Consider the following 26,427-nt stretch of genomic DNA (forward strand, 5'->3'; position numbering starts at 1 on the left):
AAATTATTATGGCATGTTACAAAAAATAAGGAAAAAATCCTAGTCCTCATCTCCAGTTTACGAGTCCAAATGCAGTTAATGCATGAGTCCAAGTCCAAGTTGAGTCACGAGTCCTTAAAATTAGGGCATGAGTCCTGGACTCGAGTACTACAAGCCTGTTTATAGCGGCTATAAACAGTCACTCCCTCACCAGCCTCTCCTGAAGTTTGTAAGACGTTTTCTTTTTTAAATGGCAGAGAAAGTACAAAGTTCTTTGTCCTGAAGATTTCCCACTGGCAGAAAACTTGCTGACTGTTGCAAAGTGCTCACACTGGAGACTCCTTCCATAAATGCTAAATAAACATCTCATCTACTACTGTCTGGCATTACTGTCAGAGCTTAAAAAATTAATCTTCTTTAAACATTCTGACCAGAGTGGCACGGTGGTGTAGTGGTTAACGCTGTTGCCTCACAGCAAGAAGGTCCAGGTTCGAGCCCCGTGGCCGGCGAGGGCCTTTCTGTGCGGAGTTTGCGTGGTGTCCACGTGGGTTTCCTCCGGGTGCTCCGGTTTCCCCCACAGTCCAAAGACATGCAGGTTAGGTTAACTGGTGACTCTAAATTGACCGTAGGTGTGAATGTGAGTGTGAATGGTTGTCTGTGTCTATGTGTCAGCCCTGTGATGACCTGGTGACTTGTCCAGGGTGTACCCCGCCTTTCGCCCGTAGTCAGCTGGGATAGGCTCCAGCTCGCCTGCGACCCTGTAGAACAGGATAAAGCGGCTAGAGATAATGAGATGAGATGAGAAACATTCTGACCAATCAGAATCAAGGATTCATCATTACTGTGGTATAACCATTTTACTGACCAAGTAGAGTAGGTAATAAACTCATTTTATATACACAATCTAAATGTTTTCAACACATTACCTGATCTATTCATTCATGATTCAATATGACGTGTTCCCAGCTCTGGGAAAAGTTTGTGCCCTTGAGACACTACAACATATTGAGCTTTGTGGACACAGTGATGTTTAGAGTCAGTATTGTGTTTCTTTAAGGAAGATGACTGTTTATTGAATTTGCTAGATTATGAATATAAAAAAAAATGCATGCTCTGAAACATTGCAAAATTCCACTGTGGTATTTCTGTTCATCCATTTGACGCTTTTGGAAGTTGGAACCTTTTTGGTCGTTTTGAAGGCTACAAAAACAGGATCTCTCTGCCTTCAGTGTAAAATCATTCAGCCATACATGGTTACAAAGCCTGTAATAGACTGGCACACTTTCCAGCAACAATAACACTGTTTATTATAGTAATGTCTTTAACCGAGCTGTGCAGGATGAAAAGCACTGTGGACTCATTTGATGTTTCAAAAAAAAAATTGAAATTCATCTTGTTGGTTTTGTCAGTTGTCTGAACTGATGGGAGAGGGGTAAAGTGTTTCTTCTCTCTGCAAAGAAATAAAGACATTGTCATTTATTATTTTGTTAAGTACAGTAGTGTTCTGTTGCCTGTCAGGAGAACTGCAGTTGCAATGAACACATTAACCAAAGTACATTGAAACAAGTTAAATGGATGTCCATGAAACTCTTTCCTTTGCTCCTGAATCCCTTCTGTTCAAACTGCAGATGTTTGGTGTGTTGTAACCAGCTCTGTTCTGACTGATGCTCATGGTGATGGTCATTTCAGGGCCAAATGTAAACAGAAGCTTTAAATGAAGAATCTGTCAAAATCCATTGTGTTCCAACAATCCAATAGGATTGTTACAAATGACAAATTTCTAAAGTATTGTTGAAATTATGTAATGATTACAGTTCCAGAAACAGTTTAAACATCACCTTTAGGATTTTGTTTCAAATTTTTTATTTTTCCACTTCTCAGAGATGAAGAACACAAAATAAACAATGGAATTAAATTTTTATATTTTAGCTAATGGAGTTAAATAACTTCGGATGAAAGAAAATTCCACATTTTAACTTCATCGTAATCTTCATAGTAAGAGTTGTTTCCATTTCTGGTTGAGAGGACGCTGTGCACATTTTGGCTGCCGCTTCTCACCGGAGCTTTTTATTTTTGTTTTTTTCCCCTTTGTTTTTCTTTCTGTGACTGTTTGATTTGATGTTTGTTCTTTGTTCGAATGTTCTTTGTTTGGGTGTTTTGTTGGCCAGTTACAGCGTGGCTCCAGACCCAGTTTTGGGCGTTGGTTCTCTCCAGGCCTTGATTCGCCATGGGTGATGCCTGTGCTCCTTGCTATGGACTGCAGTGAGCTCGTTGCTCTTTTTAACATCAGGGTTGTCCAGCGCTCTGTGCGGCAGTGCTTCTGTGATCGGCACGGTGTTCTGAGCGATGCTGTCTGGTGGTGTCGCAGCGACTGCGCAGGCGGTGTGAGACATACCTTTGTGCGCCTTTTGGTGGGACTGTGGGTAGCTATGCCATTGGAATTCCATCCTGACCCTCTTTTGGCAGACTTTTATTTATTTATTTTTTAAATTGTAAAGCGTTCTTGGGTGTGAGAAAGGTGCTATATAAATTGAAATTATTATTATTATTATTATTATCTCATCACTTCAAATACAGTGGAGAACAGATCTGATTGAGCAACAAAACTGTCCAATTCTTCTTCTTCTTTTGGCTGCTCTCATTAGGGGTCGCCACAGCAGATCTGCTCTGCATATTTGATTTGGCATAGTTTTTACAGTGGATGCCCTTCATGACACAATCCTTCCCAGTCTGTCCAGGCTTGGGACTGGTACTAAGTATGCACTGGCTTGTACAGCCCCAGTGGCTGGGTATTTTACCTAATGTGCATGTCTTTGGACTGTGGGAGCACCCCCACGTAGACACGGGGAGAACATGCAAACTCCACACAGAAAGGCCCCCTTTGGCCGCGAGAGTCGAACCTAGAACCTTCTTGCTGTGAGGCGACAGTGATAACCACTGCACCACCATGCTGCCCAAAAACTGTCCAGTTACATGCAAAAAATAGCATTTACAAATGAAAAGGCATGTGTAACATCTAAATTTTGTTTTTATAATCAGTATTTGATGCTGTATTACTTTTTGCATTGCAGTTTATCATCCATCATAAAATTGTTCAAAACTGCTTTTGTTATGTAAGGAATAAAATATGAGTGGGCTATGCTGTCATAGGAAAATAATCAACAACAGCAAAGCAGAGTTACTTTTTTATTGTTTATTTTTTCTATTTACTAACCCCATTTCCAGAAAACTTGGGATATTTTCCAAAATGCAATAAAAACAAAATTATAATTTGTTAATTCACGTGAACCTTTATTTAACTGACAAAAGTACAAAGAAAAAAAATTCAATAGTATTATTGACCTCCTTATTTGTATTTTGTAAATATAAACGAAGTTAGAATTTGATGCCTGTAACACACTCAAAAAAAAGTTGGGACAGAGCCATTATTGTCATTGTGTTACACCACCTTTTCTTTTAATTACACTTTTTAATTGTATGGGATCTGAGGATACTAACTGCTGCAGTTTTGCAATTGGAAATTTTGTCGATTCTTGCTTGATACAAGACTTCAGCTGCTCAACAGTCAGTGGCCACGGTTGTCTGATTGTCCTCTTCATGATGTCACATACATTCTCAATAGGAGACAGATCTGGACTAGCAGCAGGCCAGTCAAGCACATGCACTCTGTGTCTATGAAGCCATGCTGTTGTAGCCTGTACAGAATAAGGCCTGGAATTTCCCGGGAATAGATGTTGCCATAATGGATATGTCTCTCTAAAATCCCAGTATATGCCCCAGTATATTAATGGTACATTCATACACATGCAACTCCCCCATGCTGTGGGCACTGATGCCCCCCATACCATCACAGATTCTGGCTTTTTCACCTTTCTCTGATGATAAACTGGATGGTCATGTTCAACTTTGGCACGGAGAATTCAATATCCGGTTTTCCCAAAAACAAGCTGAAATGTCGACTCATCTGACCACAGCATACGTTTCCACTGTCTTTCGGTCCATCTGAGATGAGTTCCAGTCCAGAGAAATTGGCGGCATTTCTGTATAGACTTGATGAACGGCTTCCTCCTTGTGTAATACAGTTTCAGGTTGCATTTCTGGATGCAGTGACGGACTCTTAAGTGACAACGGTTTTCCAAAGTACTCCCGAACCCATGTGACTATATTTGCACATTAGCATGACGGTTTCTCAGGCAGTGCTGCCTGAAGGTCACACACATTCAACAGTGGTTTCCGACCTCACCCTTTACACACTGAAATGTCTCGGAATTCCCTGAATATTTTCACAATATTATGTACTGTAGACTTTGAAAGACCCAGAATCTTGCGTTGAGAAATGTTCTTTTTGAAGTGACTCACAATTCTCTCACAAATTTTGGCACTAAGGAGTAAACCACAACCCATCCTTGCTTGCAAAGACTGAGTCTTTGGTGCTGCTCCTTTTATAACCATTCATGTTTCCAATTAACCTGCTTATTATGGAATCTTCCAAAATGTTGCTACTTGAATATCCTATAAACTTCTCAGTCTTATTTTGCCACCAGAAAGGACGACAATTTCACCAAAAGCACCTTTAACTGGAATGTACAAATCATTGTGAGCTAGCTAGCTGATATACTATAAAGTGAGTAAATCGAGCATTTGGTCATATTGTGTCTTAAATGTTAGCAATGACATATTAATTTATTTATAGAACTGTTGTGTTAAAACAAAATCGTATTCACAGTGGTGTGGTTATACTGAATATCGTCATGCTTAATCACTCTTGCTCGTGCCATCTTGCTTAACTAACCTCCATTTGTTGATGAATCCAGGTGAGAGCTTGTGTGATGCGTGTATAAACTCCAGGTTTGTTTCGCTCAGCGCAGCCCTGACCCCAACTTGTAGCTCCTACCAGCTTCCACACAGATGATTCTTCACAGGCCAGAGGACCACCGCTGTCCCCCTATAAGACATTTACGAGTGACAAAACAGCTTCGCCATAGAATGTTCACTCAATAATATTTATACAATAATATGAAAAAGAAATTATGTTGAATATTGAAGTATATAACTATTTATAGAGGCTTAATTTGGTGAAAGAAGAAAAACTTACATGAAACATTCATTATATTTTTAAAACCACAATTATTACCACAATTATTGTAGAATATTACAGTGTCTCCTTTGAACTCATGGAAAGTGTGTTTTGGATGCAGCCTTTTCTAAAAACGATACGATTCCCCCAGAAGGACAAATCAATAAAAGATAAATGTCTTAAAGGAATCTTTAAATACTGAAAGTACCTGGCAGGAGTCAGTTCCTCCTTCGAGGTATCCTGCACAGATCATGCCAGGGGAGATGTAGCCCTGGTAGACTTCAGGCTGACTGCAGGCTTTGGTCGAGATCAGCGGCACCTTCGCAGAATGCAGAGACACACTTGCTTCACCTGGGCACAGCAAACAATGCATTGCATTGTGGGTCAGATTCAGTACTTCTACTTTGCTACATTATAATAGAAGTAGAAAAGCCAAAGAGAGAACCACAACTCATTTCAGCACAATGCAAATCAGTTTAACTCACATTTATTGGTGCAAAAGACAGAGTGAAGAAGAGGTCACTGACGTCAAGCTGGAAAAACAAAATCCCTGAAAAGAGGTGGAGCTCTATGATATGATTTTCTCTTTAAAATGCCATTAAAACACCTTTAAATTGGCAGTTTCATTAAAAAATTTAATTTCCTTGTCATAAAAAAAGTTTCTACTTTTGTCAAGTTTACTCAAATCAGTGTCAGCATTTAACATTGAGCTAATGTATGATTTAAATTCACAGAGCTCCAGATTTTAAGGCAAACAGGTTGCATAGTTTCTAATTACATGTTTTAAAAACAGTGATATTAACACCTCCTAACTCCAGAGCATTGGGTCATGTGACCATAACATCACCCAAAACTAGTTTTGACAATATTTTCTTTATACAAAATGACTTTAAATCCCACTGCTCCTCCTATCCAAGCCTCTGCCCATTCATGCTATTGATGGTGCACCCATTGGCACTAGCACTGCCATGCTCTGCACTCCATCACTGGTACTCTATATCAGCACCTTACACAAGGAAACCACCAGCTTCCTTGCCATATTCATACCTGCTCACCTCACCATACTGGGCATGCCTTGGATGGAGCAGTACAACCCAGTCATCTCTTGGGCCAGACAGGAGGTTATGCAGTAGTCGCTGCACTGCCTCGAACACTGCCTGCTATGCCCACACCTCTGCCTCCCCTCCAGTGCAGTGGAAAGTCTAGAAACCATGGAACAAATTCACATCCCTCAGGAGTACCACACCCTTATGGCGGTATTCAGCAAGAAATAGACAAGTGGTCTGCCTCCAAATCAGCTATACGATTGTGTCATCAGTCTGCTACTTGGCACTTATCCCCCACGCAGTAGCATCTACCCCATCCCTCTCAGAACAACAGGCTATGGAAGAGTACGGGCAGGAAGCAATCACCCAGGGTTACATTCCACCCCCCACTTCACCCGCTTCAGAGGGATTTTTCTTCATTGAAAAGAAAGGTGGGGCTCTATATCCTTAATTAGACAATCAAGGGCTAAATCAGATTTCTGTCAAGTATCCATATCCTCTGCCTCTCATGCCTTCAGCTCTGGAACAGCTATGGTCAGCCAAGGTCTTCTCAAAACTGGACCTCAGGAGCACCTACAACTTTGTGTGTACCCGTTCAGAGGACAAGTGGAAAACTGCCTTTAGCACCACTTGCGGTCCCTATGAGTACACAGTCATGCCATATGGGCTCTTTTGTTCCCCCTCTGTCTTTCAGTGCCTGATTAATGAAATGCTCAGGGACATGGGGAAATTTGTGATCCGTTACATCAATGATGTCCTGATCTACTCCCACTCATTTCAGGAGCACGTCCTGTTATGTCTGTTCGAGAACTAGCTATATGTCAAGGGAGAGACATGCGAGTTTCATATCTCCACCATTTCCTTCCTGGGGTACATCATTAGCCCCAAGGAAGTTACTATGGACCCCTCTAAGGTCACTCCTGTCATGTCTTGGCACACTCCACAGACTGTCAAGGACCTGCAATGCTTTCTTGGATTTACAAACTTTTATCAACGCTTCATATGGGGGTTTAGCAGCATCACCATGCCCCTGATGTCCCCCCTCAAAAAAAGTCAAAGTCCTTCCCATGCCACATCAGGCAGCACCGATCTCCATTTCAGTAGCCCTTGGCCTATTGCCTATTACATAGTTAGAGTTACTGTGGGGGGCTAGTCCTCTGGTAACCGTGAGTTTGACTCCCTACTCACATCTGTATTGTAGCATGCCTTGCCAGATGGCAGTAGGTAACATTTTTATGATGCTCTTTGGTATGACCTAACCGCAAGTAGAACTCACAATCTCCTAGTCGAGAGGTGGACATGCTAACCACTGAGCCAACTCATGGTCTCCTCAAAAAGGGGGTCAAAAAAACTGGTCTGGAACCCATCAGGTGAGGCAGCTTTCAAGGCTCTCAAGAGCGTGTTCACTTCAGCACCCATCGTTAACCACCCAGACCCTGCACAACCCTTTACAGTGGAGGTGGAGGCCTCAGACAAAGGAGTTGGCAGTGTACTGTCACAATGTTTTGGGGAAAAGCCAAAACTGCATCCAGTGTCCTTCTTTTCGAGGAAGCTGTCTCCCACCAAACAAAATTATGATGTTGGCAACCGAGAACTCCTGACCATCAAGCTGGCCCTGAAGGAATGGAGGCACTGGTTAGAACGTGCAAAACATCCATTTGTTGTATTTACTGACCATAAAAACCTGGAATACCTGAGCACTACTAAGAGGCTGAACCTGAGACAAGCCCAGTGGATTCTCTTCTTTATACACTTGCACTTCACCTTGTCCTATGGTCCTGGCTCCTGCAATATCAAGGCTGACTCCTTGCCACATCAACATAGATCCCAGGAACCTGAGCCAACACCTGAACCCATTCTGCCTCCTTCTTGCTTCATCAATGCCATAACTTGGGAATTTGACCAAGAACTGGCCCACACACTGCCATACCACACCAACCTTACCAATGTCTCACCACGTCTCAGGGCTCATCTCATTATGTGGGCTCATACCTCTCCTGCCAATGGCCACCCTGGGGTTCAATGCTCTTACCAGCTCTTAAAGGCCAAGTATTGGTGACCTCTTATGCTCACTAACAATCGGTTTCTCTCCTCCTGATCCAAATGTGCCAGAACCAAAGTTCCTATGTTGATGCCAGTTGCCAAACTTATACCTTTACCTATCCCTCAGCATCTCTGGACTCACATCACATAAGGCATAATGGTTCAACACACACACACACACACACACACACACACACACACACACACACACACACACAGAGCTTAAGGACTCCGTACTCAGATACACTTTGTGAAGTATTGTTCTGGTTCATGCAGTTCATTACCAAGCCATTGTTTATGTTTGCCATTTCCGTGTATGACCTGTGCCTGTTTATTAACATTGCCTCTTGAATTAGCCTGTTTATGCCTGTTTGCACATCACTTGAATTCTGCCTGTTTGTTGACTATGCCTCCACTCATTGTTTTGGATTTGTTTGCCTTTTCAAACTTCTATTAAAAAAAATCATCTGCACTTGCATCCTCTCATTCCATGCCTGGTGTTTGTGACATTCTATACCTCATTCAATATAAACTTTCTCTGTTTACATTTAAAGCACTCCATGGCTACGCTCCTCAATATCTAATGGAACGGCTTCAACCCTACTCTGATATTCGCAGTCTCAGAGCTTCATCTTCTGGTCTGTTGTCTATCCCCACGGTTAAACTACCCACCAGGACATTTGTGGTTGTAGCCCACAAGCTATGCAATTCTCTCCCTAAATGCATTCGTGATAGTAATTCTTTCTCCAAATTCAAAACTCATCTTAAGGCTGATCTCTTCTCTCTGCTATCCCTCCTCTCCTGGTCACTGACTGTTCATTCTTTTCTATGCTTTGAGCTAGTCTGCTGTCTTTATGTCCATGTTAACTGTGACTTTGTTGTGTTTCTTTTCTGTGTCTCTCATCTGTTATGTCTTCTTTTGGTTGATTTGTTTTTCATTCTATTTTGTCTTTTGGTAGTGGGAAGTCATGACCTAATAGTTAGAGAAGCAGTTTTGGGGCCAAAAGGTCACTGGTTTGATTTCCTGGACCAGCAGGACTGGCTGAAGTGCCCTTGAGCAAGGCCTAAGCCCCCAACTGCTCTGGCAAGAGTGGTGGTGTACCTTGTGTCTGATTAGCCAAAGCAAAACCAATGATGTGATTATCAGTTTGGGCGGTAGCCCGGCCAAAACTAAAATTTTAGTAGTGCCATTACATTGTAAAGCATCCTGAGGTTGGTGAAAGTGCTACGTATTAAACTACTTGTTTGCTGCTCAAAATATCACATCACAGAAAAGTCATCTGAATATTATGTAGTCTTTTTTTTTAATTCATCAGCCACAGTCAGCTCTTAATGCATCCAAAACTATAGTAACTTAACTGGTTTTGATTTTAATAATGACTCAGTTTTGCAGAACCACATATTTGGACTCTGTTTGCAAGTTTCCATATGAACGTATTTTTGTTTAGAATTTATTATTTGTCCATTAACAGCCTTGTGACTTCTAATAAAGTTTTCAGGATAAATATTAATTAAGACACTTAAAGATAGACTGCCTTTCAGATCTTTCAAGTTCAGGTTCATCTCATCTCATCTCATTATCTCTAGCCGCTTTATCCTTCTACAGGGTCGCAGGCAAGCTGGAGCCTATCCCAGCTGACTACGGGCGAAAGGCGGGGTACACCCTGGACAAGTCGCCAGGTCATCACAGGGCTGACACATAGACACAGACAACCATTCACACTCACATTCACACCTACGGTCAATTTAGAGTCACCAGTTAACCTAACCTGCATGTCTTTGGACTGTGGGGGAAACCGGAGCACCCGGAGGAAACCCACGCGGACACGGGGAGAACATGCAAACTCCACACAGAAAGGCCCTCGCCGACCCCGGGGCTCGAACCCAGGACCTTCTTGCTGTGAGGCGACAGCGCTAACCACTACACCACCGTGCCGCCCCAAGTTCAGGTTATAAAAATAATTTTCCCTGACACCCAATTATTTTTTGTTTAGTGGATCGAAAGCTACTGAATTCGAATCACAGACTTCCAATTTTATTCTTGTTATTTTTTAAAAATAGAAAAATTAATGGGGTGGCACGGTGGTGTAGTGGTTAGCGCTGTCGCCTCACAGCAAGAAGGTCCTGGGTTCGAGCCCCGGGGCTGGCGAGGGCCTTTCTGTGTGGAGTTTGCATGTTCTCCCCGTGTCCGCGTGGGTTTCCTCCGGGTGCTCCGGTTTCCCCCACAGTCCAAAGATATGCAGGTTAGGTTAACTGGTGACTCTAAATTGACCGTAGGTGTGAATGTGAGTGTGAATGGTTGTCTGTGTCTATGTGTCAGCCCTGTGATGACCTGGCGACTTGTCCAGGGTGTACCCCGCCTTTTGCCCGTAGTCAGCTGGGATAGGCTCCAGCTTGCCTGCGACCCTGTAGAAGGATAAAGCGGCTAGAGATGATGAGATGAGATGAGAAAAATTAATGAATTTAGGGCCACATGGCCGTAAATTCTCCGCTATTTTTTCCTACTTCACCATGACCCAATTCAAGATACTACGTCATGCATCACGTGGTGGGCTTTCCCCATTCACGCAAGGCGTTGTGGGATACAAATTTGAAACAGGAGAGAAAAATGGAGGACGTGAGTGTGAGAATGAAACATGAAAGACCGACTACTGTAACGGAAAGTGATAAGAAAAGATGTTATGTACGAAGGAAAGGAAACGCAGGACCAAACTAATAAATATCGGTGCTCAGCGAGCACCTCGGTGTGATCAGCTGTTCGTTTAGCGACAGAATGATGGAACTGTCAGTGCATGGACAAAAGGTAAACCTGTAGATGGCAGTAATGCAACACTGTGGATGCCAGCTGCTGTGAAACCCAAAAGAAGAAGAAGAAGGTAAACCTGCACATGCGCACACAGACTTCCTCTGTCTGCTTGACTGCGCAAAGCGAGCGATTCCATGCACATTATTTGCTTTAATCCCCTCAAATTAAATAACTTCCCAGCCACAGAATGGCCTGATATATGTTTATTTCTGCAATATCTAAAAAAATATCACAATGACCACATTTCAGAGGGAACTAAATTTCACCACTTTTATGAAATTGAAAGGCTGGCTGTCTTTAAGACAATTACTTATTATCCTGGGTCTCCAGACTCACCTCCATCCTCCGTGGCTCCCCATCCTGAAATCCAGCATATCTTCCCATCCTCAAACTCTTCTCCAAAGTTTGGTAGGCAGATGGGCTCAATGTAGCCTGAGTAGGAGAAGAAGAAGGACTTATGAAAACATTGACAAGCATTCAATAAGCTTCATAAGAATAATCCTGCACTTGACACCGTCTTGACATTTCTCCACAGTAGTCAGTTTTAATAAACATTACCATTGAAGGTAAGTGGCTTTGACAGTTTCAGCAGGGCGATGTCATAGTCCAGGCCTTTGGGTCTGTAGCGGCCATGATAAATAATTTTCTCTACAGTCAGATACTTGGCCCCAGTGGCTGGCTGCTCTGTGAGTCCAGCGAGTACCGTCCATAAAGGGGGGTACGCAAAGCTGAGAAGAAAAAAAGCAGGACAAAGAGTGTCAGGAAGAGGTGTGTAGAAACTTTTATGTAAAAAGTTATAGTAAAAGAGACAATTCCTTTTTGGTTACTGAAGTTAAGATTAGGGTTAGATTTAGGTGTAGGCATAACATTTAATTGCTACAGTAATCATTATTTCAATAAAAGGTCCTCACAAAGACAGATGTGCGTCTGCGTGTGTGCACACTTACCCATACACACAATGTGCAGCTGTTAATATCCACCGTGTTCCTACAATAGATCCTCCACACAGGTGCTCATAATGGAATTGAAGACTCACCTGCCAAGGAAACTGGCCTTCTTGAGACAGGTTACCCCCCACTATACGTGCACTGTACTGGGGTCGGGAACCACACTCTACACACACACAAACACACATTTACTGTGCAGCAGTAAAAGACCTCGGAGTGATTATTGACCCCAGTCTTTCATTCGAAACTCACATTGATAACATTACCCGGATAGCTTTCTTTTATCTCTGAAATATTGCTAAGATAAAAAATTTAATGTCACTACTGTTAGGACTGGGGACTGTTTTGGCCTCTAGAGGCCACTGTTATTGCTTTATCTTGTCATGTTTGTTTTGGCCTCTAGAGGCCGCCACTGTTTTCTGTGTTTTGTGTTTGTTTTGACAGCCTTTGTTTTCATGTGCTTTTGCCTCACCTGTTCCTTATTTCCTGCCCCACCTAGTTCTAATTGCTCTGTGTATAAATACTTCCTCAGTTTGGTCCCTAGTCACGGAGTCTTTGTGCTGTATGTTATCACCTGACACCTCTGTTCCGTGTTCCTCGCCTATGTCTTTGTGGTTTTTGTACTTTGCTTTCTTTTGGACTTTTTTGGACTTTGTATTTACTATTTTTGGATCTTCTGAGCGTTTGAATTTTTGCCTCTTGTTTTCTGGTTTTTGGCTCTTTGTTTTGATTTTGAACTTTTATTTTTTTCCCCGGTTATTTTCTGAGCATTTGGATTATACTTTTGTTTTTGCCTTGGATTGTAAATATTGTAAATAAACTGTTTTTTTACTCTACTTTCGCCTCACTCCTCTGTATTTGAGTCATTCCCCTGGTGGCCTAGTGGGGGTTTGCTGGATCATTACACCAGTGACCTGGGTTTGATTCCCAGCAAAACCCTAATAACTACATGACGTGGAAAAACTATTTCATGCTTTCGTTACCTCCAGGTTGGATTATTGTAATGCCTTACTGTTTGGATGTTCCAATAAGTGCATAAACAAGCTCCAATTAGTTCAAAATGCAGCAGCAAGAGTCCTTACTAGAACTAGAAAATATGACCACATCGCCCCTGTCTTATCCACACTGCATTGGCTCCCAATCAAATTTCGTATTGATTATAAAATACTACTCTTGACCTTTAAAGCACTGAATGGTCTCGCACCACAGTCCCTGAGTGAACTTCTGCTCCTTTATGATCCGCCACGCCTACTTAGATCAGAAGGTGCAAGCTATCTGCTGGTACCTCGTATAGTGAAGGCTACATCAGGGGGTGGAGCCTTTTCTTACAGAGCCCCACAGTTATGGAACAGCCTTCCAAGTAGTGTTCGGGAATCAGACACAGTCTCAGCATTTAAGTCTAGGTTGAAAACATATCTGTTTAGTCAAGCCTTTTGTTAACGGTGTTTATGAGGTAAAGGAGTAGATCTGGAGGGTCCTCAGACAGTGTTTTGGTAAACTGGGATGTATGGATGCTGTCAGTCCCCACTCGCTTGCTCACTCGAGTTTGTTGACGGTGTAGTGGCTGGCTGCTTTATGTCCCGGGGCTCCCTCATGCCTGTGTTACCTTCTGGCTCTCTCCTTTTAGCTATGCTGTCATAGTTAGTTTTGCCGGAGTTCCTGCTTGTACTCAGTGCAAAATGTATACTGTTCCTACCTATTTAGGTGACATTGGGCATACCTAACAACCTGTGTTTTCTCTCTCTCTCTCTCTCTCTCTCTCTCTCTCTCTCTCTCTCCCACCCCCCAAATCTGTCCCTCTGAGTTACATGTCAATCCTGAGATCAAGATGCTGACCTCTTCTGCTCCTCGGACCTGTCTGAGCCATTCTGATGCCCTGTGTCTGGTTGGAGTCTCATCACATTGCTCCTGTGGAGGATGGCCCCATATGGACAGTTGAAAGTCATACTTGGAAGACGTTCTGGACACTTACAGTAATGCTTTTATGGCTGAGGACTACAGTTGATTTGCTAACTTTAGGACTGCAGTTGTCATGAACAGTTTTGCACTCAAGTTTCCATCAATGAAGAGTTTATAACATCAACGAAACTGACGTCATCTTAAAACTGTTAATATTATAGTCAGGCTGTCTGTGGTTGCCCAAATAAGGATGGGTTCCCTTTTGAGTCTGGTTCCTCTCGAGGTTTCTTCCTCATGTTGTCTGAGGGAGTTTTTCCTTGCCACCATTGCCACAGGCTTGCTCATTGGGGATAGATTAGGGATAAAATTAGCTCATGTTTTAAGTTGTTCAAATTCTGTAAAGCTGCTTTGCGACAATGTTTATTGTTAAAAACGCTATACAAATAAACTTGACTTGACTTGACACACACAGGCTGAGAGAATACTCCGGTAAAATGTAATATGTTTAACTGTAAAAATGAACAAATATTTACCTAGAATTCCCCATTATATACCTACACTGCATTCTGGAAATTTGATTACAACTGGACTCTTGAGTCTACATTGGAGTTCTCATTAATATGTCATTAAACGTCACTGGATAATGGTGAGTAAGCCTGTGTCTGAAATCGCTCCCTACTCACTATATAGGGCACTATATAGTGAGGATGCCATTTTGTAGTGTTGTCCAAAATGATAGTGAGGATTATTACGCCCTATATAGTGGACTCATAGTATCCCACAATGCATTGTGAAAAGTAGTGTACAACCAATGGTCTCTAACCAAGCAATATACCATCATGCATTGCGGTCACGCTGAAAGAAAAAAGTGTGTTGGGGTGAATGGACAGAGGAAGAAGCACATTATAAACTGACATTCAAGTACAATTTAAAATAGTAAGAGAAGAGAAAATAAGGTAAAATAAAATAAAACAGATAAAGTACAAGAATAAAAGTTACAGTGCAGAGCGAGGAATTAAGCACAAGCCTCAAATGTGATTTAATAAAAGGCAGTGGCGAAGAAGAAAGAAAGTATTCAGCCTTGATTTAAAAGAACTGAAAGATGCAGCAGACACAAAGTACTTTGTATTTATTAATGTAGGAAATACACTCAGTAGCCTGTAATATGGATTTATCACAAAAGTACATGCATGTATTTATTATTTTGAAAACCCACCAGCTGACTGATCTGGCACGTTTTAATTGTGTGACAGTAATGGTGTAAATAACGGCACGACGGAGTAGTGTCTGAAAGTGTTTTTTCATTTTACCAATGAGCTCACTATATAGTCCTCTATATAGTAATTCCCTAGATAGTGAGTAGGGAGTAGTGAATGAGTGAGTGATTTTGGACACAGGGTAAGAAAAGAAGCTCTTGTATTTAGGAGCTAACTGTGAAACAAACAAACAAACCTGACTGTTTAACTTTTATCTCCTATTAAAGGAGAACTGAAGGCAAATTTTTTTATTATCAAAATTCTATTTCTCATTTTATTAAATATCAGAATGCATTTTTGATTGCTATTTTGTCGCTGCTATAGCAAGTTATGAGTGTTTGAAATATGCTCTGTAATATATCAGTCCATATGTCAAAGCAATGGCCATAAACAAGATTCGTTGAGACCTGTATGAGACATCGTAGGACGGAAGTAAAACGTACAGCGGAAATCAAAGTGACCGAAATCTGCCAACGTTGTCAAAAGCCGCGCGCGCCCTCTTTCGAATGCTGATGTAATCAAACCAGAAGTTTTGTTTGTTTTGATAGCAATCAGGAAAGTTTGAAAAAAGTAGGCAGTAATCGTCATTTAAACTCGTTTTTGTGCAATATTTAGTTGGGAAAACAGTTTTCAAAATGGCGGCATTGACACCTGGCTGACACTTCACGTTTCGAAGTCTCGCACAAGTCTCGTGAAGGTTGCGCGGATAAGCGATGCCTGCCATGGACCAAGCGAACTAAATTCAACATGGCTAAAAACCAAATAGGCCGATAAGTATAATATTTAATTGCAGTTAGTTGCCAATACGAATCACGATATAAGGTTACTAAAACCGAAAACGTAATTGAATAACACGTTAATTAAGAAATAAAGCAAGTTTAAAAATGACTTCAGTTCTCCTTTAAATGCAAATGGAACTAGACAGGGACACTCTAACGAGTGCAAACCCCACCTTTTCCCTATTAAAATACATTGGGTGAAAATTTCGAAGTTCTGCCATGACCTTGACCTTTGACCTCCAAAATTTAATGGTTTCCTTCCTGGGTGATTGGCAACACGTACAAAATTTGGTCCAAATCGATCCATTGGTTCTTGAGATATCTTGCAGACACACAGACAGACAGACAGATACACACACACACAGACTGACGCAGGTGAAAATAATAACCCCTCCGACTACTGTCGGCGGGGTTAATTACTTTTGCAGTATCTCCTTGTGACAAAAGCATGGCAGACAACTGTTCACGTCTTGCATTTTTCCTCCATCATCTTCACCAAAGATCTCAACTGCATGTATAGCTGTTTGCTGTACAAAACTAGTACAGTATATTTTCTTTTTAATCTACTGCTTAGCTAGGATTCATTGCACTCTTTTCACTGTTTACTGTGTCCTGTTTTTTTTTTCTTTCCCTTTTGTGTTTGACAGTTGCCTGAATATCCTACAGTGAACTTACCTTATCAGGAAACTGATTTTAGACAGCTTTACTCTGACTTTTGATGCTGTTTTATTAAACTGTGCAATAACAGCCACCTCTATTTCAGGATTCATTACAGAAGCCTGTTGTCTCAGGTTTTCCATGACTTTGAAATGAAAATGATCGGAAACACAATATTGCAGAGTAATATAATCTTCAGGAACGTTCTGTTTTCTTTTTAATGATGGTTCCCATGAATTTGTGTTATTTATTAGAACACTCCTGCATTGTAGATAGTTTTTATTTTTAATATACTTACCCAAGCACCTTAAAGTTATTATCTTTCCTGATCTGCATTCAGTTTTGCTAAACAGAAAAAGAGAAAATAAAAGAGTTAATTTACACCCTTATAATCCAGTAACTACTATTAATTATTTAGTAATTACAGTGAAACTAATAGAAAGGTGTTGAATGAAGACTGCTGACAGGTCCAGCTATTATCAGCTTATACTGTATAAATACAGAACATACAGTACAAATGCATTCTGGCAGCTTTCCATCACCACACACAAACACACAGACACACACATCAAACACAATTTGCATGCAATGTTGCATTGCATTTTTTGTGTGTATTTTGCACGCTTAAGGCCAAATCTACTGATCCTTTGCTATCTATGATCTCAACATGCTTTTATTTGCATTTGGGAGGATTTTTGATTGACAGCTTCCACAACTAACAATAACATTAATTCTAGAATGCAAATCATGTGAAGATTAAAATGTTGTTTGACCATTATTTCTTGTGGTGCTTCCCAGTTAATCAGGAAGTCATGGATTACAGCTCTAAATTTGTACTAGAGCAGCAGCTACAATTATCAACAGTCCATAGTTATTGACACCTTTTCAGATTTACCAATAAAAAACAATTTTACAAAAGTGAATTTCAGTTACAACAGTTATTATTGTGGATAGGCCTGAAGAATATCACTAACTACAGAAGACCATCCCCCAACACTGCAATGAACCATCAACTGGCTGACGAGTTGAATGTGTTCTACTGCAGGTTTGACACATTCACACCTCTCCCCCCCTCAGACATTAAATACCCATTTACACCCCCTGCTATTCTGCCTCCTCTAGCCTCTGACCCCACACCAGCACTCAAGATCTGTGATGAGGATGTTTGTCAGCTTTTTCGCAGACAGAAGATCAGGAAGGCACCTGGCCCAGACGGTGTGTCACGCTCCTGTCTGAAGGTCTGTGCTGATCAGCTGGCCCCTATCTTCACCCAGATCTTCAATAGATCCCTGGAGCTGTGTCAAGTCCCCTCATGCTTCAAATGCTCCACAATAATCCCGGTTCCCAAGAAAACCACTATCACAGGACTGAATGACTACAGACCTGTAGCCCTCACATCTGTAGTCATGAAGTCCTTCGAGAGACTGGTGTTGCCACACCTGAAGGACATCACAGACCCCCTGCTGGACCCCCTGCAGTTTGCCTACCGGGCAAACAGATCAGCGGATGATGCAATCAATATGGGACTGCACTACATCCTGCAACACCTTGACTCTGCAGGGACGTACGCCAGGATCCTGTTCTTGGACTTCAGTTCGGCATTCAACACCATCGTTCCGGACATCCTCCACACCAAGCTCACCCAGCTCACTGTGCCCTCCTCCACCTGTCAGTGGATTATAAACTTCCTGACTGACAGGAAGCAGCAGGTGAGGCTGGGGAGCATCACATCCAGCACCCGGACTATCAGCACTGGCGCTCCCCAGGGGTGTGTGCTCTCCCCACCGCTGTTCTCCCTTTACACCAATGACTGCACCTCAAGAGACCCGTCTGTTAAACTCCTGAAATTTGCAGACGACACAGCGGTCATCGGCCTCATCTGAGACGGCGACGAGTCTGCATACAGACTGGAGGTTGAATGGCTGGGTCTGTTGGTGCAGTCAGAACAATCTGGAGCTGAACACGCTCAAAACTGTAAAGATGACAGTGGACTTTAGGAGGAGCCCCCCCACCCTGCCACCCATCACCATCACCAGCAACACTGTGACTGCTGTTGAAACCTTCAGGTTTCTGGGCTCCACAATCTCCCAGGACCTGAAGTGGGAGACCAACACAGTCACCATCATCAAAAAGACCCAGCAGAGGTTGTACTTTCTGCACCAACTCAGGAAGCTCAACCTGTCTAAGGAGCTGCTGACACAATTCTACTCTGCCATCATTCAGTCTGTTCTCTGCTCTTCCATCACTGTTTGGTTTAGATCGGTCACCAAGCAGGACAAGAACAGACTGCAACGGACAATAAGGTCTGCAGAGAAAATTATTGGTGTCAGCCTGCCCTCCATCCAAGACCTGTACCTGTCCAGAGTCAGGAAACGGGCAGGTAACATCTGCAGACCCATCACACCCTTGTCACAAGTTGTTTAAACTTCTCCCCTCTGGGAGGCACTACAGATCACTGTACGCAAAAGCAACCAGACACAAGAACAGTTTTTTCCCCTCAGGCTATCTCTGTGATGAACAGCTAAAACCGGACTCAAATATCAGTAACATCAACTGTGAAATATCTGCACACTCATACCATCATTCCATCATTCTGTGCACACTGTATATTTATATTTATATTTACTAAGTCATCCTTGCACTATGCACCATTTTGCACCAAAAGATTATTTATTTTTATATATATATATATATATATATATATATATATATATATATATATATATATATATATATATATATATATATCACTGTGTAAAAAAAAGTTACACCAACTTATACCCTGTCCACACTAGGGATTTTGTACTGATACGAAACTACTTTCGTACCGCAACACCTGTCCACACTAGCAACTATACCGGTACTGTAGCGGTATAACTGTATCGGTACGAAACCCACAAATGTATGGGTTTCGTGCCGGTACAGTATCGGTACTGTAGCGCTTCGCTGTAGTGTGGACAGATGAAGCGGTTCTGTATCGATACAAATATAATGCGCATGCGCAAAGTCACACACCTCAATCGATGTCTTCGCTGAATAAAACAGTGAAGAACGGAGATTCATTTGTTTCTTTCTCAACTGCCTCGCGCGTTTTATACGATTCGACTGAATAAATGACCACCAGAAATACAGACTGTACACTGACAACAAAAAGCACACACACGTTGTTTCATCCGTACGGAAGCCGAGAGAGGCCCTTCATATAATCCTTTTTTTTATTCACCTTGTTATCCCGAGATAACGACATAATTAATTCAGGATCTCGAGAAAACAACACAACTAATTCGAGATCTCGAGAAAACAAAACCGTTATTTCGAGATCTCGAGAAAACAAAACAATTATTCCGTGATCTCGAGAAAACAAAACAATTATTTCATGATCTCGAGTAAACAGCTGAGAAATGGTTCATTCAGGTGCGCCAAGAGACTTGTGATATGCTGACTTTGGGGCTATTTCTCATTCTGTATAGACGCAACTTTGGTCATTAGAATGTCTGGAATAATCAATCACCTAATAAGGCAATATTTTGATCAGGGGTTGACACAGGGAGAGATTGCATTAAGTCTTTTAATAAGGGATAATTTCAAAATTAGTCCGCGGCACCTCCGCAGAAGACTGGCCCGGCTTCGTCTCTACCAACGGAGATACAGTGATCCAGCTGAGATCATGAAATAATTGTTTTGTTTTCTCGAGATCACGGAATAATTGTTTTCTCGAGATCTCAAAATAACAGATGCCATATATTCTCGGAAGGAAGTTACTCGGTAACCACGGAAACATTTCGCGCACGCGCATTTCAACTACTGTGAAAGAAAACCGCAAACATTTCTCGCTAGTGTGGACAGATGCACTAAACTGTACTGGTATACTTTGTATTGATACAGTTATACCACTATCACACCGGTATAAGTGTGAACATGGCATTAAAAATTCAAGGCAACTTACTGCACAGGATTTTTGAGTTTATGTGACAACTAAGATTTTTAAGTTTTGAAGAAAGTTGTGCCAACTTATACTTTTGGTCTTCATATTCACACAAACTTAATTTTTTTCAGTTTTACATGATAAGAATTCAACTTTAAGGCCACTAATCTTTCATCCAAGTAAAAACTTCAAAATTTGCGTTCAATTTTCTTTTTATCCCACAATAAAACAAATAACAATCCAGTTCAAATAGCATGTTTATTTTAACATGATGGTAGCAAAACTGCTATAAAACTGTAGTTGCAGTGCTTTTTTGTTAAGTCACACATTCACTTATTTTAAGCCTGAAGCTAATTTGACAAACAAAATGTGCAAACAATTCAGTATACTGAATTGTTTGCACATTTCATTTGTCAAATTAGTTTTTATTTGGATGAAAGATTAGTGGCCTTAAAGTTGAATTCTTATCATGTAAAACTGAAAAAATTAAGTTTGTGTGAATATGAAGGCTAAGTTATCTGAGACCAAAAGTATAAGTTGGCACAACTTTCTTCAAAACTTAAAAATCTTAGTTGTCACATAAACTCAAAAATCCTGTGCAGTAAGTTGCCTTGAATTTTTAAGTTGGCGTAACTTTTTTTTTTACAGTGTATATATATCCTTGTCTATACATATATTTAACCTTCTACATGTACATAGCTTTTTGTTTTGTTTTTTGTCTACACTTTTTTTTATCTGTTTGTACTAAGAGAGCTAAGTGAAACCGGAGTCAAATTCCTCGTGTGTGTTCACATACCTGGCAATAAAAGTGATTCTGATTCTGATTAATTAATCAACCAGAAGACCCCCCCCCCACCCTTTGATCTTGTCATCTGATGACACAGCTCGTTACCTGAGATGGAATTTTTTTTAACACAATCAGCAATTTGAGGAAAACCCAGACATTATCATTGCAGCATGGTGGAAAGATCATGGGCATGTTTTTACTGATCAAATTCACCAATATTTCATGATCTCCTTGTCAAAACCTACTTTGTTTCTTACTCTATCATTTGACAGTCAACATTTTGTACCTAAATGCGTGTTTGAGAAGTCACATGAGGTATCGATAATAGTGATCACTTTCACCGGTGTCCACCATTATCAACAACCTGTGGAATGAAGGGACATTTACAACTGTTATGGATTGATCTTTATGTAACATTGCTGAAGTAAAATAAAAGTGCTGTGATTTATAATATTTTTTTCTGATTCATAACAGAATGGAATGTTTATAGAGTATTTGGTATCCTATTGCAAGAAATAGAATTAGACCAGAATTAATTTCCTAGCATATAAAAAATTACATGCTTGAAATATTCAGATTTTTCTATTCCATTCAGAAAATATTTTTTTGCAGTTTTTGTAAATATCTACCATATATTACAATATCAGTAGATATTTTATATTTTTAGATGTACATTTAAAATCTCAATTAAAAAAAAATGGACCTTTGACCTGGATTTTCATGTGGTTACAATGTCAATTGCCTGTTGACATTTATTGGTAAACTACAAAACTAGAAATTAATACAAGCAACAACGAATGATTAACAAAATGTGACCTACGAAAATACTTAGAAAGTGGGTAGGAAGTGGAACAAAAAGATTTTCTGACACAGGTTAAAACATTATCAGTTCATTTGTATACAAACATTAGAATTACTTCCTCATTTACGTAAGCACAGACATTCATATATTTAAATAAAAGATCTTTTGTACTAAATATGTCTGTGTAAAACACATTTTCAATAAAAAAAATATGTTTTGTTAACTTAATACCACATACCAATTATTATTTTTTTTAAAATAAATAATCAGCTGGATGTCGATAATTGTGGAATGGTGTCAATAACTGTGGAACAGTGTCACGTGATCTGATACGCTAAGTCATCGGGAATCAGCTCTTTTTTTTCCAGCGAAAGTTTGAGTAATTACTCATGTACAATTTATATATTGAAAGTCTTTTCTACTTTTGCAATGGCCAAAAGATTGTTAAGGTGGCGATAATTGTAGCCACCACTCTACTTCAACTTTGGTGAAGTAGCTACTTCACCAAAAGGTGGTTTTTTTTCTAATGCTTTTTTTTTTAACAACTAATCTTCACAAGGAGTGCCAATATTTGTGAATAGCACTGTATATCCTGCTATTAATTCATACTTAAGCCTATTAAGCTGTCACGGTGCAGGCACTTATGGATGTATGCGCAAGAAGAGTGATGAGGAGCAAACAGTAACAGCCAAAATGAAAGACGAGAATCAGAGTTGTAGAACTAGCGAGGGTCAGGCGATCGGCAAACAGCATTAAGGGGGAAAGACAAAGAGTGAAAACAGAAAATAGAGAAGCAAGAGTCAGTCATAAAACAACAAGGCTTGGTATGAACTGATATAGGCAGAATGATACTTTGCAACAGAGTGGTGTGAGAAAGAGGTTTATATAGGCAGGGGGACTAATTGGAATGATGAGTGACAGCTGAGTTCAATAATCGGGAGACAGAAGGTGCTGTGAGTTCTGGGGAGTGTAGTCCACAGTGTCCATGTTTGTAGTTTGGACAGTTTCAGCGGGTTTACTGACAGAGCCCCCCCGAGGAGCTCCCACTGGGAGCTATAGTCTTTCTAGGATGCCCCTTACCTCTGGGTGCAGGTTTGTCTGGGTGTAGAGCATGGAATTCTTGCTTGAGTAGCAAATCTAGGATGTCTTTGGCTGGAACCCAGCTCTGTTCTTCAGGTCCATAACCCTCCCATTCTACCAGGTATTCAATCTGCCCTCTTCAACGTGTAGAGTTGAGGATCTTGTTTACCTGGTAGATGGGTTCACCTTCCAAGTCGAGAGCTGGGTGTTCTTGGCTAGGTGAGTTCTCAGCAAAAGGTCCCAGGATGGCAGGTTTGAGGTAGGACACATGGAATGTAGGTGACAGCCTACATTTCAGATGCTTTCTGCTAACTGATTAATATTGTCATCTTTACATGTTTTAAACTTTCTTAACTTTTACAGTCTCTGCATGTTTTAAACTTTACTTAACTTTTATTCTATTTTATTCTGTTGTTTTTTAACTGAATTTTTACTTCATTTTATTATTTTATTTCTACTATTGTTTAATTCTTATTATTTTTCTTCCCCATTTATTTTATGTAATTTTATTTTCTATCGTTTACTGTTTTGCTTTTACTTCTGTAAAGCACATTGAACTGCCACTGTGTATGAAATGTGCTATATAAATAAACTTGCCTTGCCTTGCCTTGCTGTGAGATTAGATTAGATTACATTAGATTACATTAGATTAGATAAAACTTTATTGATCCCTTTGGGAGGGTTCCCTCAGGGAAATTAAGATTCCAGCAGCATCATAACAGATAAACAGAGAAAAGAAATAGAGGAAAATGTCTAGATAAGTTAAAATAAATTAAGTATTTACATATACAAATATAAAAAGAATAAGATATGGGGAAGAGAGGAAGGGGGGAGCTTCCTCTGTCCTCCTGTTACCCCTCCTCCCCCCCAGAGAGGAGTTGTACAGTCTAATGGCATGAGGGACAAAGGAGTTTTTGAGTCTGTTTGTCCTGCACTTGGGAAGGAGCATTCTGTCACTGAACAGACTCCTCTGGTTGCTGATGACGGTGTGCAGAGGGTGACTGGCATCGTCCATGATGTTCAATAGTTTGTCCATAGACCTCTTCTCTGCCACCGTCACCAGAGAGTCCAGCTTCATGCCGACCACAGAGCCGGCCCGCCTGATCAGTTTGTCCAGCCTGGATGTGTCCTTCTTGGATGTGTTGCCCCTCCAGCACACCACAGTGTAAAACAGGACACTGGCGACCACAGACTGATAGAACATCCACAGGAGTTTTCTGCAGATGTTGAAGGACCTCAGCCTCCTAAGGAAGTATAGCCTACTCTGTCCCTTCCTGTATAAGTGTTTGGTGTTGCAAGTCCAGTCCAGCTTGCTGTCCAGCCACAGCCCGAGGTACTTGTAGGAATCCACAGCCTCCACCTCAACTCCCTCGATCAGAACTGGTCGTGACCTTGGTCTGGACCTCCCAAAGTCAATTACCAGCTCCTTGGTCTTCGAGGTGTTGAGCTGCAGATGGTTCCTGTTGCACCACACAACAAAGTCCCTCACCAGGCTCCTATACTCCTCCTCTCTGTCGTCACTGATACACCCCATGATGGCTGTGTCATCGGCAAACTTCTGAATGTGACACAGCTCTGAGTTGTATCAGAAGTCCGCGGTGTACAGGGTGAAGAGAAGAGGGGCCAGCACCATGCCCTGGGGTGCTCCGGTGCTGCTAATCACAGTGTCAGACATGATGTCCTTCAGCCTGACGTACTGCGGCCTGTCGGTGAGGTAGCTGGAGATCCAGGTGACCAGGCAGGGGTCCACTCGCATCCTGTTCAGTTTGTCCTGAAGCAATAGGGGCTGGATGGTGTTGAAGGCACTCAAGAAGTCTAAGAAGAGGATCCTCACTGTGCCATTTCCCTTATCCAGATGCAAGTGGGCTCGGTGTAGCAGGTAGAGGATGGCGTCTTCCACACCAACACCTGCCTGGTATGCAAACTGCAGACAGTCCTGGGAATGTTGTACCTGGGGTCTGAGGAGGCTGAGGAAGAGCCGCTCCAACGTCTTCATCAGATGTGAAGCGAGTGCCACCGGTCGGAAGTCGTTCAGCTCGCTGGGCCAATTCTTTTTGGGAACTGGAATGATACATGATGTCTTCCAGAGGGTGGGCACTCTCTCCAGCTGCAGGCTGAGGTTGAAGATGCGTTGGAGTGGTTCATCCAGTTCAGCAGCACAGGTCTTCAGTAGTCGGGGACACACCTTGTTCGGGCCTGCTGCTTTCCTGGGGTGAAGCTTCCTCAGTTGACCTCTGACCTGGTCTGCAATAATGCATGGAGGAGTCTGTGTTGAGGAGGGGGAGGAGGGGGCTGCTGTGATGACTGGGGGGAGGTGTGTTGAGGGAAGAAGGAGAGATGGCTGCAGTGAGGGAGAGGGTGGGGGGGATGTGGGCTGGTTGAACCGATTGAAGAAGTCATTCAACTCATTCGCCCTCTCCACTGTCCCCTCAATGACTCTGGTCTTTGTATTGTGGCCTTTGATGGTTTTCACACCTTCCCAGACTTCCCTCATGCTGTTCTCCTTCAGCTTCTGCTTCACCTTTCTCCTGTAGCTGTGAGGAAGGAGTTCTAGTCTGTACAAGACTTCATTGATGCAGTCCAGCACTTTAAAAGGCCCAATAAAATGTGGCTGGAGCTTTATGCAGGAGTTGGGTTCCCTGAAGTTTCTAGTAGCTACCCAAACTCTGTCAGCTGGGTTGTATGTTGGAGTTTCTCCAGGGTGCTTATCAACATACTTCTTGTACTTGGCATTGATAGTCTCGATCTGCTGGTGGACCTCCTCCCATATTGCCTGGTTGTGAAAGAACCACTCTTCAACAGCTGGGACCTGGCTGGGTGTATCATCCCAGGGGAACAGAGGCAGCTGGTAGCCAAGTATGCACTGGAACGGTGTTAGTTGGGTTGCAGAGTGCTTGAGGGAGTTTTGTGCATACTCGGCCCATGGAAGGAAATGTGCCCAATCCCCCTGGTTGCGCATGCAGAAGATCCTCAAGAAACAGCTGATTTCTTGGTTGGCTCTCTCGACTTGTCCATTAGACTGAGGGTGGTATCCAAATGTCAGACTCACAGAAACCCCTAGTCTTTCCATGAAGGACCTCCAGAAGAGTGAGATGAACTGGGAGCCTTGATCACTTATAATGTCTTTAGGGAGACCATAGTATTGAAAAACTTGTTGGAACAGTAGTTCTGCTGTTTGGGCTGCAGTGGGAATGCTGGGTAAGGGAATCAGCTTGAGGGCTTTGGAGAAGCGATTAATGGTTACCATAATTGTAGTGTTATCTTGTGAGGGAGGAAGGTTGGTGATGAACTCTATGGCTATATGGGACCAGGGTGTCTGGGGCACAGGGAGGGGACAGAGTTTA

At 41.8% G+C, this 26,427-nt stretch overlaps 1 protein-coding gene across 1 annotated transcript in view; it reads right to left on the reverse strand.

Annotated features, from left to right (window-relative positions):
* Positions 1-1,384: 1,384 nt before the first annotated feature.
* tmprss3a (transmembrane serine protease 3a) overlaps positions 1,385-26,427 on the reverse strand; it is a 46,814-nt gene continuing 21,771 nt past the window's right edge. The window contains exons 7-13 of the mRNA XM_060930595.1: positions 16,788-16,834; positions 11,899-12,064; positions 11,510-11,679; positions 11,288-11,383; positions 5,265-5,407; positions 4,772-4,924; positions 1,385-1,429 (exon numbers count right to left, since the gene is read on the reverse strand). Coding sequence (XP_060786578.1) covers positions 1,385-1,429; positions 4,772-4,924; positions 5,265-5,407; positions 11,288-11,383; positions 11,510-11,679; positions 11,899-12,064; positions 16,788-16,834 — 820 coding nt within the window. The remainder of the gene's footprint in view (positions 1,430-4,771; positions 4,925-5,264; positions 5,408-11,287; positions 11,384-11,509; positions 11,680-11,898; positions 12,065-16,787; positions 16,835-26,427) is intronic.

Source organism: Neoarius graeffei, chromosome 9 (assembly GCF_027579695.1).
Source record: "Neoarius graeffei isolate fNeoGra1 chromosome 9, fNeoGra1.pri, whole genome shotgun sequence".
Taxonomy (NCBI): domain Eukaryota; kingdom Metazoa; phylum Chordata; class Actinopteri; order Siluriformes; family Ariidae; genus Neoarius; species Neoarius graeffei.